This window comes from Phascolarctos cinereus, unplaced genomic scaffold (assembly GCF_003287225.1).
Source record: "Phascolarctos cinereus isolate Bilbo 61053 unplaced genomic scaffold, phaCin_HiC Scaffold_726;HRSCAF=1367, whole genome shotgun sequence".
In the NCBI taxonomy this organism is placed as follows: domain Eukaryota; kingdom Metazoa; phylum Chordata; class Mammalia; order Diprotodontia; family Phascolarctidae; genus Phascolarctos; species Phascolarctos cinereus.
The window spans coordinates 420,416,063-420,430,688 of NW_027556098.1; the positions used below are offsets into that span (position 1 = coordinate 420,416,063).

The following is a 14,626-nucleotide window of genomic DNA, read 5'->3' on the forward strand; positions in this document are numbered from 1 at the left end:
CAAGTCTAGGCTACACGGCGGGTGTAGACGGAAAGCCAGTCCCAACTAACGACTCGTGCAGGGGCGTCTGTAACTGCCCCGGGGGAGGGATGAGTGTTGCCGGGCGCTCAGGGACTGTTGGGCTGGGAGAGGCCGCAGGGAGAAGCACGGCCTTGGGGTTGGGGTCCGAGCACCCCAGGCCCAGGATGACCATGTAGGGGCTGCGCTTCTGCCCTTCCGTCTTGGGGGGCAGGTGCGAAGACGCCAACTGCGTTTGCCTGTCCGTGTGAACTCCCTAACCACGAACTTCCTGTCCCAAAGTGAAAGGTAGCGAGCTCCCCATCCCAGGAGGTGATCATCTAGCCCAACCGCATTCCCGGTCAGAGAAGAGCTGACTAGACGGCTCGGACGTAGGAAACGCGGACTTAAGAGAGGTCGGCCCAGCGCCCGGAGCGGGACCGGAACTCAGCTCGGAGCCGGCCCCGCCTCACCCGGCGGCTCGCTTCCGATTGGCGGGCGCCGCGCAGCGCGCTGACGTTACGAGCACCGCCCCCCCCGGCGGTATAAGGGCCGCACGTCGAGGCGTAGGGTCCTTTCCCGGCCAGTTGTGAAGCCTGCAGGAGGTGAGTTCACAGAGAGAGGGAGGGAGGGAGGGGGACGGGCTCGGAGCTCTCCGCGGCGGCCCCGGACGCTCGCTCCCCGCGCAGCCGCAGGAGCGCGGCTTCGCCCCTTTTCTTGTTTGTCCGCATGTGCTCGTTCCGGTCTCCGGGCTGTTCCCCTCCCCCGCTCCCGGGCCCCGCGCAGGCGCCGCAGCGCCCTTGCCGAGCCCGCGTGTCTGTCTCCCCCACGCGCAGGTGCGAGCCAGACCGTCCCGGTAGGCCAAGATGCCGGTCGCCAGGAGCTGGGTGTGTCGGAAGACGTACGTGACGCCGCGGCGGCCCTTTGAGAAGTCGCGGCTGGACCAGGAGCTGAAGCTGATCGGTCAGCGTCCGGCAGCGGAGGAGGGGTGGGGGTGGGGGGCTATGGCGGCCGGGAGGGCGCGCGGCCCGTTGGGTGCTTCCACCCACGTGCTCCGCTCCTCCTCCTCCTCCTTCTCCTCCCAGGTGAGTACGGGCTCCGCAACAAGCGCGAGGTGTGGCGGGTCAAGTTCACGCTGGCCAAGATCCGCAAGGCGGCGCGGGAGCTGCTCACGCTGGACGAGAAGGACCCGCGGCGGCTCTTTGAAGGTGGCCGGGCCGGGCGGGACCCGGGGAGGGGGGAGGGGCTGGCGCCGCAAATCTCTCCCCTAGCTTGTTCTAGGGCGTCTGGAAAGTGGGGGAGGGGAGGCTCCCTAACCCCTGCACACCCCCCCTCCCCCAGGCAATGCCCTGCTGCGGCGCCTGGTGCGCATCGGCGTCCTGGACGAGGGCAAGATGAAGCTGGACTACATCCTGGGCCTGAAGATCGAGGACTTCCTGGAGCGGCGCCTGCAGACTCAGGTCTTCAAGCTGGGCTTGGCCAAGTCCATCCACCACGCGCGCGTGCTCATCCGCCAGAGGCACATCAGGTGCGGCCACGCCCCTCCCCCCCGCAGCTGCTGCGGGTAACGCCCCCGGCTGAGTCCGAGGGCCGGGCTGCAGCTGCCACGTGTTAGTGTGGGACGGGGGCCGGCAGCCCCCTCCCCAAGTCCTGCGCAAGGCTCACTGCGGCTCAGCCGTACACCTTGTGAAGGTGCTCTGTGCCAGGCGGCCGAGGTGAGGGGGCCGTGCTGGGAGGGAGGAGGGGGTCCTGCCCTGGAGAACGTGCACGAGCCTCCGTGTGATCCTTGCTGACCCCCCAGCTCTCCTTCCTTGCAGGGTGCGAAAGCAGGTGGTGAACATCCCCTCCTTCATCGTGCGCCTCGACTCCCAGAAGCACATCGACTTTTCCCTGCGCTCACCCTACGGGGGCGGCCGGGCTGGCAGGGTCAAGAGGAAGAATGCCAAGAAGGGCCAGGGAGGGGCGGGCACCGGGGATGATGAGGAGGAAGATTAAATGCAACGCCACTCCCCTTTGGAATAAAGCTCTTTAACTTGTGACGCGGCCATTTGTCTGTCCTCAAGAGGGTCCTGAGGCTGATCCAGGTCCTTCCCTGGCCCAGAGGGAGATGGCGGGGGACGGGTGGCTGCCGGCATGGCCGAGGCAAAGGCTTCTGCTGAGTCCAGGGCAGGCAAGTCAAACCGGGGCCACAGAGAGGCCTGGCCATTCTCCAGGCTACTGGGTCTGCCCCTTACAGCCGTCTCTGGAGGGGAGAAATCTGAAGAAAGGGACCCAGTGGGCACCAGCAACAGCTACTCTGGGAGTGGCCCCAGCAGGTCGTTCTGGCCACCCGTGAGGTCCTGGGGTCGGAGGTTGGACGTCCAACCTCTGGAAGGGCTGGCCAAGCCACTTCTGCAACCTGGGCCCCTGTTACCCCAGAGGCCATGCTAAGGGTACAGAAAGAGGCCTCGGAAAGCTTACGCTCTGCTGGGAGAAACTATGTGCAAATACAGGATAAATAGGAAATAAAAGGTGTTGGAATGAAGAGGAGTGGGAGAGGGGCAGGACTGTCCGGAGAAGACCGGGAGCCTGAGAGGCTTCCCAGGTTTACGGGGAGTGGGAGGTGTGAGAAGGCAGAGGAGGGGGCTAGGAAGGGCCCCGTTTGTATGGATCCCAGAGGCTCAGGGAGTCCTTGGCAGTTCGTTTAGTAGGGGCATGACAGGAACGCATCTGCTTTAGGAAAATCACTTTGGAGGCTGAAGGGAGAGACTTCCCCAGGAGCCTTGGGAATAGCAACGCTTCCAGCCCATTGCCCTTAGCCATCATTCCTGCAGAGTACTGGGGAGTGCGGCCACACTATTGAAGACCCCCCTGCCGCTCCCCACTGCCCCAAAGTTATCTTGCGTTTATGTTATACCTACTCTGTGCTAGGCACTGCACAGAGGGCTTCACACTTGTCTGCATTGGACAAATGGGGAAACTGAGTCTGAAGGGTTAAGTGACTTGTTCAGGGTCACACAGCTGGTGTCTGAAGCCACATTTGAACTTGCCCAGCACTCTGAGCAAGACGGTTCCTGCTGATCAGGTCCTTGGCCCAGTAAATGGTTGTGTATCAGACAGGGAGATGTTTATTGTGGAAATGACATTTGAGATGAGGAGGGGGTCTTCCCTGCCTGTTGTCTCCACCTGCCCAGAATGGGAGATCTCTACTCTGCCTCCAGCGCTTGGCACACTGGAGGTGATGGATAAATGGCTTTTATTCACTGTCCCTGGCTAAGCTGAGGGATGAGAGTACAAAGAAAGGCCAAAATCAATCTATGGGCCAACGTTGCTCAGCTGGGGTCATCCATCCCGTAGTTCAGGTGTCCTGAGGCTTCAGCTTTCTCACAGGCAGACTTGGGGTCCCCTGGGTGCAGGCTGAGCAGGGCAGCATAGAGGCTGGGCCCCACAGGTCCTGAGGGAGGAGAGTTCTTGGCCCCAGCCTTGAAGCTGTTGGGGTTCAGCTGGGTGTAGGTCACTTCCTGAGGGTCTTCCCTTTTGGGAGCCTGGCAGGAGATGAAGGGATGGAGTGGGACATGGTACAGGAGGGCTGAGGAGGGGAAAGGACCCTGAACCCTCCCAGCTGTGTTGGGCCTTGGGGAAGCCTCTCTTCCCTGTTCCCTCCAGGGGAGATGTGTGACTCACAGCAGTGTTCTCTTGTCTGGCCTCCTCTGTCTGTCATCATTCACAGCAGCATCTGGAGGCAAGAGGAGAAGGCATGAGGGGCCAGGATCAGGCTCTTCCCTCTGCCACCCCAGGCCCCCCTGCCCCTGCGCTTCTCACTCACACGAGTTCTCCTCCAGGGAGGTCCCAGCTGGGTCAGAGCTGGGGAACAAGAAGGCACAGAAAGTTGAGGGGAAGGTCTGGGGCGATGAGCAGGTGTGCTGGGGGAGGGTCTAGGGGGAGTCAGGGTGTGTCTGGGGCCCTACCTCCTGGTGGTCTTCCTGACTTCTGCCTCTCTGCCCCCATTCCCTGTAAGGAGAGGGAGAGTCAGGGTTTAGTGGGTCTCAGCTCATGCCCCATCGGGCCCTCAGCCCAGGTGGCGCCCAGCCCCAAGAACTCACTGAGTCTGAACTGATGCCAACGGTGCCGACGGTGGAGGAGGAGGAGGAAGAGGGAGAGCAGAATGAGAAATGCTGAGATGCCTGGCAGGTTGCCTGCTGTGAGATCGGGGGAAGCTGAGGATGAAGGCCAAGGGGAGAGTGGGCAGAGTTAACACTGTCCTGGTCCTTGGGGAGGCCAAGGCACATCCATTAATTCAGTCCTACACATTTGGATTAAGCCCCCTCCCCTCCCCCAAGGGCCTGGCCTTGTGCTGGGGTAGGCCCATGGGATGCAGAGACAAAACAGAAAGGCAAGCCTGCCCTGTGTGGGCTTGCGTTCTCCTGGCTGTAATCCTGTAATCCTGCACAAACGAGTCCAGGCAGGATCAACCCTGGACTTTAGAAAGACAAGCATTTTTGAAGTGCTGGGGTGGGGGTGGGGGGGAGGAAGGAGAGAAGGGGGCCACCCAGGAGAAAGGCCAAGGTGGGGAATGAAGGCAGCCCCAGCCTGGGCCCCTCCACAGCTGGCTCAGTGCATAGAGCTTGGAGGCTGGAAGATCTGAGTTCCAATCCAGGCTCCAGCCCTTCCTAGCTGTGTCGCTTAACCTCTGCCTCAGCTTCTTCATTAGTAAAATTGGAGTAACAGCAGCACCTAGAGCACATGTTGAGTGAGTAAAGGAGGATTTCAAGAAAGACATCACCTAGGAGGTGAGCCTTGGGAGCGAATGCCAGGGGTGGGATGCAGCTTGGGTAAAGGTCCAGAGGTGGGAGAAGGGGAATCAGAGCAGAGGGAATCCTAGACCCTGACTGCAAGCCCAGTCTCCTGCCTTTGTCTGACCTACAAGGGAAATCCTTCAGTGACTCGCTGAAGACCGTGTACCCAGGGGAAACTCAGAGCTGCTTGGGGGGTCTGGAAGTCGGGGGGTAAGCCCCTGCCCTCTCTGGGACTCACTTTCCCATCTGTCAAATGGGAGCCTGGATGGTGAGAGGGGCAAGAGTCCTCCTGCCTTCCTGTGTGCACTGAGACTCTGGCTATCCAAAGGCAGGGAGGACGGTAGAGCCTGGGGCTTCCTAGGAGAGGAGAGAGAACCCCTGCAGTTGCCACCTTGGCAGCCCCCTGCCCTCCTCCAGGTGCTCACCCCACCCCGTGCCCTGCAGGCACATAAGCAGGAGAATATCATTGGACCGGGGCCTTTGATCACAGAGCAGAATGGATCTAGAGGGGCCAGGGAGGAGAGGCCTGACTGTCTGCATTCTCTGTGCAGGACCCATGGCCTAGGCTCTCCATCCCCTCCTTCTGAGCCTCCTCTTTCCCAGACCTCCTGGCCCCTGTGGTCCCCTGGGCAGGTCCCTGAGGAGGTAGGGAGGTGCCCCAGGGCCAGCGAAGGAGCTTAGGAGGGATAGGAGGCACGGGGTGGGGCTGGGGCTCCCTCACCTGTGACCCTGAGTACCAGGGCGTTGCTGGGGGCTGACCACTCATAAGGGTGGTAGCTATGAAAGGTGTAGCATTGGTTAGTCCCTCTGTGAGTAGCATTCACAGCAGGGATGGAGAAGTTGGCCAGAGACCCCCTTCTGTGGGGCTGGGCCCTGCCTTGGGTGATCTGTTCTCCATCCTTGTACAGGGCATGCATGTCATTCCGCACCTCTGACTGACACTACCGGGTCACATTGTGTCCTGAGACCACCATGGAGCTGGGCAGGGCTGAGAGGGAGGGTGGGTCATAGGGGCCTGGGGAAGGAGGTGAAGGAGAACCTGGAGTTAGAACAAGGACATTCCTCCCCTCCCTGTGCCCAGGCTGGAGCTGGGAGAGGGACAGAGCAGCAGTCTGGCTTCAGGGGAGCCAGGGGCTGCAGGGCTTTGGGGATGCAGGGGCCCCAGAGCCAGCCTTGGCTCAGGCCAGAGTCTGAGGCTGGTGCTGAGGGGGGAGGGGTCTCCTCTCACCTGTCACCCTCAGCTCCAGCTAGTCACTGGCCTCTGACCACGATGATTGGGTCTGGTAGAGACATTGGTACCTCCCTCCAGTGTCTGCTGCCACGTGAGAGATGAGGAACTGGGCCACCCTCCCAGCTGCAGACTTTTCCATGTACTGATAATCTCCCTTCTTCAGATAGTACCAAACATCCCCAGGGGCCTCTTCACACCAGAGGGACACAGGCTTCCTCTCAGGGATCAGCAGGCCTGGCTCATCCCTGAGGGAGGGTCTGGGCAATACTCCTGGAAGAGAATCAGAGCCCAGAGGGTCCCCCTCAGCCCCTGCTTCCCAAGTCTCAGTCCTAGGTCCCCTCCCAGAATCATCCCACTTGCCCAGAGCCCCATCTTCCACTGCCCCTGGCTGCCCCTGGCTGGGGACAGCTCTCAATGCTGAGCAGGTAGCAGGGGCAGGAGGCGTTTGGGGAAAGGACTCACCCTCTTGTGCCCAGATGCCCCAGCACAGACGTAGCCCTGTAGGAGAGGCTCTGGGTTAGACTTGGCTCTCAGTCCCAGAACCCCAATCCTTGTCACCAACCCAGAGGGACAAGGGAAGGAGGACCCAGAGTCCCTGCCTGGGGGCTGCATGCAGAGGGGACAGCCAGATACCAGGAGACCTTGGCTACTGTCCTGGGTGTGCCCCTTCTCATAGGGCCTTCATTCCCTGCTCTGTGAAATGGGGGAGTAAGGGTCTGGGCAGTGATTTCCAGATTCCTTCTAGCTTTGAGTCTCCCTCCTGAAGGCCGTGGCCCTCCCACTTCCTAGGACTTACCGAAGCAGAGCAGGGCAGAGAGTGTGGGGGCCATGGTGGCCCAGGGGCTGGTGACAGGGTGGACACATGAGCTGCTTAGTAGTCATTAGCACAGGGTGTGGTCAGGGCTGGTCTTGCTCCGATTTCCCCAATCCCCTGCAGCTGCTGGGGAGAGGGGGGACTCCTTCCTCCTTGTGGTTGGCACTCCATCCATGGGAGTGGGCTGGATTTCTCAGCAGGGGAGGCTGGGAGGCTCAGTTTGAGATTTGGCCCAGTCCTTGCCCTTCTGTGGACATTGATTTCTCCTTCTATTCAATGGACAGGAGGTCAAAGCATCTTCTGTGTTTAAGACTCTCTGCTTCCCCAAATCAACCAACCAAGAAATATTTATTGAGCTCTACTGTGTTCCAGTCACTGTGCTAAGCTGTGGGGATTGAGAGAAAGGCAAAAAAGACAGTCCCTGCCCACAAGGAGGTTACTGTCTCATGGGGGAGACCCCATGCAAACAAGGTATAGATGGAATCAGCTGGAGATGATCTCAGAGCAAAGTCACTAGCATTAAGGGGGAGAGGAAAAGGCTTCTTGCAGGAGCTGAGATTTCTGTTCATTTCACTTTAAAATTTGTAAAGATTCAATTTCATTTTTGTATTCAGCTCCAAATTCTCTCCGTATGTATCATATCATCTGCAAAATCATTCCCTATTCTGATTCCTTCTATTTCTTTTTCTTCTCTTATTGCTGTAGCTAGGATTTCCAATATAATATATACGTGTATATATATATATATATATATTTTTTTTTTTGGGGGGGTGAGGCAGTTGAGGTTAAGTGACGTGCCCAGAGTCAAACAGCTAGTGTGTTAAGTGTATGAGGCCAGATTTGAACTCAAGTCCTCCTGACTCCAAGGCCGGTGCTCTAACCACTGCGCCATCTAGCTGCCTGCCTCCAATATAATACTGAATAATATTGGTGACAGTGGGCATCCTTGTTTCACATCTGATCTTACTGGGAAGGCCTCCAGTTTATCCCCATTACAAACAGTGATTACTGATGGTTTTAGATAAATACTTCTTATCAATTTAATGAAAAGTCCATTTATGCCTCTACTTTGAAGGGTTCTTGATAGAAATGAGTGTTGTACTTTATCAAATGCTTTTTCTGCATCTATTGATATTGTATTTTTGGTTACTTTTATGATTGATATAATCAATTATGTTAATAGTTGTCCTTATTCTAAATCATCACTCCATTTCTGGCATGAATCCTGCTTGGTCATAATGTATAATATTTGTAATACGTTGTAATCTTTTAACTAATCTTTTACTTAGGATTTTTGTATCCATATTCATTAATGAAATTGGTCTACAATTTTCTTTCACTGTTTTTACGTTTCTTGTTTTAGGTATCAGTATCATATTTGTTTCATAAAAGGAATTTGGTAGGAATCCTTCTTTGCCTAATATTCAAAATAATTTATTTAATATTAGAATTATTTGGTCTTTAAACGTTTCACCAAATTCGCTTGTAAATCTGTCTGGTGTTGGTGCTTTTTTTCTTAGGAAGCTCATTTATGGCCAGTTCAATTTCTTTTTCTAAAATAGATCTATTTAGGTATTCTATTTCCTTTTCTGTTAATCTGAGCAGTTTGTATATTTGTAAATATTTTTCCATCCTCCTTAAATTAAATTGTTAAATTTATTGGTATTTAATTGGATAAAATATTGCTTTGATTTCATCTTCTTTAGTGGTATATTTATGCTTTTCATTTTTGGTACTGGTCATTTGGTTTCCTTCTTTTTAAAAATCATATTGACCAATGGTTTATCTATTTTATTGATTTTTTCATAATACCAACTCCCAGTTTATTTATTAATTCAATGGTTTTCTTACACTCAATTTTATTAACTTCACCTTTGATTTTTAAGATTTCCAAATTAGTATTTAATTGGGGATTTTTAATTTGTTCTTTTTCTAGTTTTTTTAATTGCATACCCAATTCATCGGTCTCCTCTTTCTTTGTTTTATTGATATAAGCACTTAGAGATATAAATTTTCCTCTGATTACTGCTTTTGCTATTTTCCATAGGTTTTGATATGTTGTTTCATTATTGCCATTTTCTTTAAAATGAAATTACTGATTGCTTCTGTTATTCTTTAACCCCTACATTCTTTAAGATTAAGTTGCAAATTCTCCAATTAGTTTTTTCTATGTTTCCCTTATTAAATATGATTTTTATTGCATTGTGGTCTCTAAAAGAAGTATTTCATATTTCTGATTTTAGCTATAAAATTTCTGTGCCTTAATATATGGTCAGTCTTTGTAAAGGTACCATGTACCACTGAGAAAAAAGTGTATTCCTTCCTATTCCCATTCATTTCTCTCTAGATATCTATCATATCTAGCTCATCTAAAATTCTATTCACTTCCTTAACTTCTTTGTTTTAGTTTTTTTTTTTTAGATTTGTCTAGTTCTGAGAGGGAAAGATAAAAGTCCCCCACTATTATGGTACTACTATCTATTTCCAATTATCATTCAATTAACTTTTCTTTGGAAAATTTAGATGGTATGGTATTTGGTGCATATAAGTTTAGTATTGATATTGCTTCACTATCTATGGTGCCTTTTATTATAATGTAGTTTCTCTGTTTATCTCTTTTAAAGAAATCTATTTTAGCTTTGACTTTGTTTGACATCATGATTGCTACCCCAGCTTTTTCTGCATTGGCTGAGGGATAATACATTCTTCTCCAGCCTTTTATTTTAAATGTGTGTATCTCTCATTTTTAAATGTGTTTCGTGTTAAGCAGCATATTGTTGGATTCTGATTTTTAATCCATTCTGTTACCCCTTTCCTTTTTAAGGGTGAATTCATCCCATTCACATTCAAAGTTATAATTACTATTTGTGTATTTCCCTCCATCCTATTTTTTCTCACTATTGCCCTCAGTCTTTCTTTTTACTTTATCCCTCCTCTAGTTTACTTCTAACCACTACCTCCCTATTCCACACTCTTTTAAAGACTCGCTCCCTTATCCTCTCCCATTACCCACCTTTTCCTTGCTCTACCCACTCCTCTAAGGGCCCCTCCCTTTTCTTCTTCCTCCACCCTCCTAAATCTTAATCTGTGCACCCTTCTCTACCCTCTCATTCTGTTCCCTCACTCTCTTTTTTCTGTATAAATTTAGAACACTTTTATAACCTTCTAGATGTATATGTTATTCCCTCTTTAACCCAGATTTGGTGAGAGTAAGATTCCAGCACTACCAGCCCTCCACCAACACCTGATTCCTCTGTATCAGTTCTTCCTCTCATGTTTCATTTGTATGAGATGATTGTTTTTTTTTTACCTTTTCCTACACAATTTTGCTTTTTAGAATCACCATATCATACTCAGCTCTTCCCCCATTTCCCCCCAACTACACAATTACTAATAATAGTCTTTTTTTCTTTGTCTTTTTCTAATTTAAATTTATTTATTTTTAGTTTCCAACATTCACTTCCATAAGATTTTGAGTTTTAAATTTTCTCCCCCTTCCACTTTTTTCCCACCCCACCCCCAGCGAGACAGTGTACAATCTGATGTAGACTCTACATATACATTCATGTTAAGCATATTTTCCCATCAATCATGATATGAAGAACAATTAGAACTAATGAGACGAACTACTAGAATGAAGCAATAAAGCGAAACAACAAAGCAAAAAGAGAGAAAATAGTATGTTTCCATTTGCATTCAGACTCCATATTTCTTTCTCTGGGTGTGGATAGCAATTTCTGTCATGAATCTTTCGGAGTTGTCTTAGATTCTTGCATTGCTGTGAAGAGCCAAGTCTATCAAAGTCAGTTATCTTATAATGTGGTATTACTGTGTATAATATTCTCCTGGTTCTGCTCACTTCACTCAGCATCAGTCTATACAAGTCTTTCCATGTTTTTCTGAAGTTTGCTTGCTCATCATTTTTTAAATTAATTTATTTTGATTCATCAACAATCATTTCCCTAAGCTTTTGAGTTTTAAATTTTTCTCCCCCTCCCTCCCCACTCCTTCCCCAAGATGGTGTGCAATCTGATATAGGCTATACATATGCATTCCTATTAAACATATTTTCACATTAGTGAAGTTGTAAGTAAGAATTAGAACCAATAGGAGGAACGACCAGAAAGAGGAAACAAAACACAACAGAAGAAAAAAATAGTAAATAGTCTGCTTCAATCTGCATTCAAACTCCATAGTTCTTTCTCTGGGTGTGGATAGCATTTTCCATCATGAGACCTTCGGAGATGTCTTAGATCCTTGTATTGCTGGGAAGGGTTAAGTCTATCAGTATTAGTAATCGCACAATGTGGTTGTTACTGTGTACAATGTTCTCCTGGTTCTGCTCAATTCACTCAGCATCAGACCATACAAGTCTTTCCAGGTTTTTCTGAAGTCTGCCTGCTCATCATTTCTTACAGCACAGTAGTATTCCATATGCCACAACTTGTTCAGCCATTCCCCAATTAATGGGTATCCTCTCAATTTCCAATTCTTTGCCACCACAGAAAGAGCTGCGTGGTAGTACTAATGACAGTCTTAAGCATGTGGTTTACATTTCCATGTACAAATAGTAAACAGTTTATCCTTAATTGAATCCCTTTTAACTGGTCTTTGATGTTTACCTTATATTTCTCTTGGATCTTGTATGTCAAATTTTCTAGTAAGTTCAGGTCTTTTTGCAACAAAATTGTGAGAGTCTGTCAGTTCATTGAATATCCTTTTTTTTTTTTCTTGGTCAGATTATACTTAACTTTCCTGGCTAGGATATTTTTGGCTGCAACCTCAGTTATTTTGCTCTTCAATATATAGTGTTCCAAGACCTGTGGTCTTTTAGTGTCGCCACTGCTAGGTCTTGTGTGATTCTACTTATGGCTCTGCAGTATTTGAATTGTTTTTTTCTTGTTGTTCATAATATTTTTTTCCTTAATCTGGGTTTTTTTTTTTTAATTTGGCTATGATATTCCTATAGTGTTTCATCCTGGGAACTCTTTTAGGTGGTGACCAGTGGATTTTTTCTATATTTACTTTCCCCTCTTGTTCTAAAACTTCAGGGCAATTTTCTTTCTTTCTTTATTTTTTGTATTACTGCAAGACAGCATGCAATCTGATACAGGCTCTACTTATACATTCATATGAAGCATATTTTCACATTAGTCATGATGTAAAGAAGAATTAGAACTAATGGGAGGAACCATGAGAAAGAAGAAACAAAACAAAACCAAAACAACAAAAGAAAAGGAGAGCAGATGGTATGCTTCTGTCTGCATTCAGACTCCATATTTCTTTCTCTGTGTGCGGATAGCATTTTCCATCATGAATGTTCTGGAGTTGTCTTAGATTCTTCCATTGCTGAGAAGAACTAAGTTCTGCTCATTTCTCTTAGCAACAGTTCATGTAAGTCTTTCCAGATTTTCATGAAGTCCACTTGCTCATCATTTCTTAGAGCACAATAGTATTCCATTACATTCATGTACCACAACTTGTTTAGCCATTTCCCAACTGATGGTCATCCCCTCAATTTCCAATTCTTTGCCACCACAAAAAGAGCTGCTATAAATATTTTTGTGCATGTGGGTCTTTTTCCTGTTTTTCTGATCTCTTTGAGATACAGCCTTAGAAGGGCTATTGCTGGATCAAAGAAGATGCATAATTTTATAGCCCTTTGGGCACAGTTCCAAATTGTTCTACAGAATGGGTGGATCAGTTTACAACTCCACTGACAATGCATCAGTGTTCCAATTTCCCCACATCTTCAACATTTATCATTTTCCTGTTTTGTCATGTTAGCCAACTTGATAGGTGTGATGTGGTACCTCAGAGTTGTTTCGATTTGCATTTCTCTAATCAATAGTGATTTAGAGCATTTTTTTTATATGACTATAGAAGGCTTTAATTTCTTCTGAAAACTGCCTGTTCATATCCTTTGACCATTCATCAATTGGGGAATGACTTATATTCTTATAAATTCAACTCAGTTCTCTATATATTTTAGAAATGAAGCCTTTATCAGAGACACTGGGTATAAAAATTATTTCCCAATTTTCTGCTTCCCCTCTAATTTTGGTTACATTGGCTTTGTTTGTGCAAAACCTTTTTAATTTAATGCCATCAAAGTCCTCCATTTTGTAATGTTCTATGTCTCTTATTTGGTCACAAATTCTTCCCTTCTCCATAGATCTGATAGGTAAACTATTCCTTGCTCTCCTAGTTTGCTTATAGTATCAGTCTTTAAATCGAAATCGTGTATCCATTTTGACTTTATCTTGATATAGAGTGTACGATGCTGGTCTACGCCTAGTTTCTGCTGTACTGTTTTCCAATTTTCCCAGCAGTTTTTGCTAAATAATGATTTCTTATCCCAGAGGCTGGAGTCTTTGGATTTATCAAATAATAGATTACTATAGTCATTGACTGTTGTGTCTTGCATGCCTAACTTATTCCTCTGATCCCATCACTCTATTTCTTATCCAGTACCAAGCAGTTTTTTTGTTTTTTTGGGTGAGGCCATCAGGGCTAAGTGACTTGCCCAGGGTCACACAGCTAGGAAGTGTCAAGTGTCTGAGGCTGGATTTGAACTCAGGTCTTCCTGACTCTAGGGCCAGTACTTTATCTACTGCGCCACCTAGGGGCCCCCAGTACCAAGTAGTTTTGATGATTGCTGCTTTATAATGCAGTTTAAGATTTGGTACAGCTAGGCCACCTTCCCTTGCATTTCTTTTTAATAATTCCCTTGATATTCTGGACATTTTGTTCTTCCAGGTGGATTTTAGTATTGCTTTTTTTAGCTCTATAAAATAATTTTTTTTGTAGTTTGGTATGCCACTGAATAAGTTAATTAATTGAGGTAGAATTGTCATTTTTATTATTTTACCTTGGCCTACCCATGACCAACTGATATTTTTCTAATTATCTAGATTTGACTTATTTGTGTGAAAAGTGTTTTGTAATTGTGTTTATATAGTTCCTGAGTTTGTTTCTGCAGGTAGACTCACAAATATTTTATAAGGTCTATAGTAACTTCAAATGGAATTTGTCTTTCTATCTCTTGCTATTGGGCTTTGTTAGTACTATATAGAAATGCTGATGATTTGTGTGAATTTATTTTATGTACTGTAACTTTGTAAATTTGTTTATTATTTCAAGTCATTATTGCTTGACTCTCTAGGATTCTCTGAGTATATACCGTCATATCATCTGCAAAGAGTGATAGCTTTGTTTCTAATTTGCCTGTTCTAATGCCTTCGATTTCTTTTTCTTGTCTCATTGCTAAAGCTAATGTTTCTAGCACCATATTGAATAACAGTGGTGACACGGAAGTGTTTTATTATTTCTTGATAGAACGTCATTTGCTTCCTCTCGCCCAATTCTAGTTTTCAAGGAGTCGTCTTCTTGATTAAGATTCTGGACCTCCTTTTCCAGTTGGTTGACTTTTCATAATTTTCTTGGTTTTCTTGGATTGTTCTTATTTTTTTTTTCTAATTTGTCCTCCATCTCTTATTTGATTTTTCTCAAGTCCTTTTTAAGTTCTTCCTGGACCTCTTTGTGGGCAGGTAGCCACTTGCCATTTTTTGGGGGGCTGGAGAGCCTTTTTTTTTTTGCTTCGGTATCCTCCCCTGAAAACAAACCCTGGTCTTCTTTATTCCCATAGTAGCTGACTATGGCTGGGTTCTTTCCCGTTTGCTGGCTCACTTTTATTTACCATTTTTAGCAGCTCTTTGTTGTAATCCCCTCTAGTGTGGAGGATGGTGCCTCTGGTCTTGGGTCCTTCTTGCTATTAATTTTTGAGGTTCGCCCAGAGCCAGCCTCAGC

General features: G+C 47.6%; 2 protein-coding genes across 2 annotated transcripts; one reads left to right on the top strand and one right to left on the bottom strand.

Annotated features, from left to right (window-relative positions):
- Positions 1-494: 494 nt before the first annotated feature.
- RPS9 (ribosomal protein S9) lies at positions 495-2,034 on the top strand. Its single transcript, XM_021003702.2, has 5 exons — positions 495-602; positions 834-960; positions 1,083-1,205; positions 1,339-1,525; positions 1,815-2,034. The coding sequence occupies exons 2-5, from the start codon at positions 864-866 to the stop codon at positions 1,990-1,992; spliced, it is 585 nt and encodes a 194-aa protein (XP_020859361.1). The 5' UTR covers positions 495-602; positions 834-863; the 3' UTR covers positions 1,993-2,034.
- Positions 2,035-3,079: 1,045 nt separating this feature from the next.
- On the bottom strand, positions 3,080-5,689 carry LOC110219857 (immunoglobulin alpha Fc receptor-like). The gene is made up of 6 exons (XM_078146267.1): positions 5,494-5,689; positions 4,080-4,202; positions 3,945-3,987; positions 3,803-3,840; positions 3,661-3,712; positions 3,080-3,521 (listed from the first exon to the last, which is right to left on the bottom strand). The coding sequence occupies exons 1-6, from the start codon at positions 5,687-5,689 to the stop codon at positions 3,491-3,493; spliced, it is 483 nt and encodes a 160-aa protein (XP_078002393.1). The 3' UTR covers positions 3,080-3,490.
- Between the last annotated feature and the right edge of the window lie 8,937 nt (positions 5,690-14,626).

Bases quoted from the DNA above. Each gene is read 5' to 3' on its own strand.
- LOC110219857 (XM_078146267.1), bottom strand. From the start codon at position 5,689: ATGCATGCCCTGTACAAGGATGGAGAACAGATCACCCAAGGCAGGGCC. The intron at 4,203-5,493 runs GTGAGGGAGCCC...CCCCTTGGCCTT, and splicing joins CCTGGTACTCAGGGTCACAG to CATCCTCAGCTTCCCCCGAT. The intron at 3,988-4,079 runs GTGAGTTCTTGG...CTCTCCTTACAG, and splicing joins TTGGCATCAGTTCAGACTCA to GGAATGGGGGCAGAGAGGCA.
- RPS9 (XM_021003702.2), top strand. From the start codon at position 864: ATGCCGGTCGCCAGGAGCTGGGTGTGTCGGAAGACGTACGTGACGCCG. The intron at 961-1,082 runs GTCAGCGTCCGG...TTCTCCTCCCAG, and splicing joins CCAGGAGCTGAAGCTGATCG to GTGAGTACGGGCTCCGCAAC. The intron at 1,206-1,338 runs GTGGCCGGGCCG...CCCCTCCCCCAG, and splicing joins CCCGCGGCGGCTCTTTGAAG to GCAATGCCCTGCTGCGGCGC.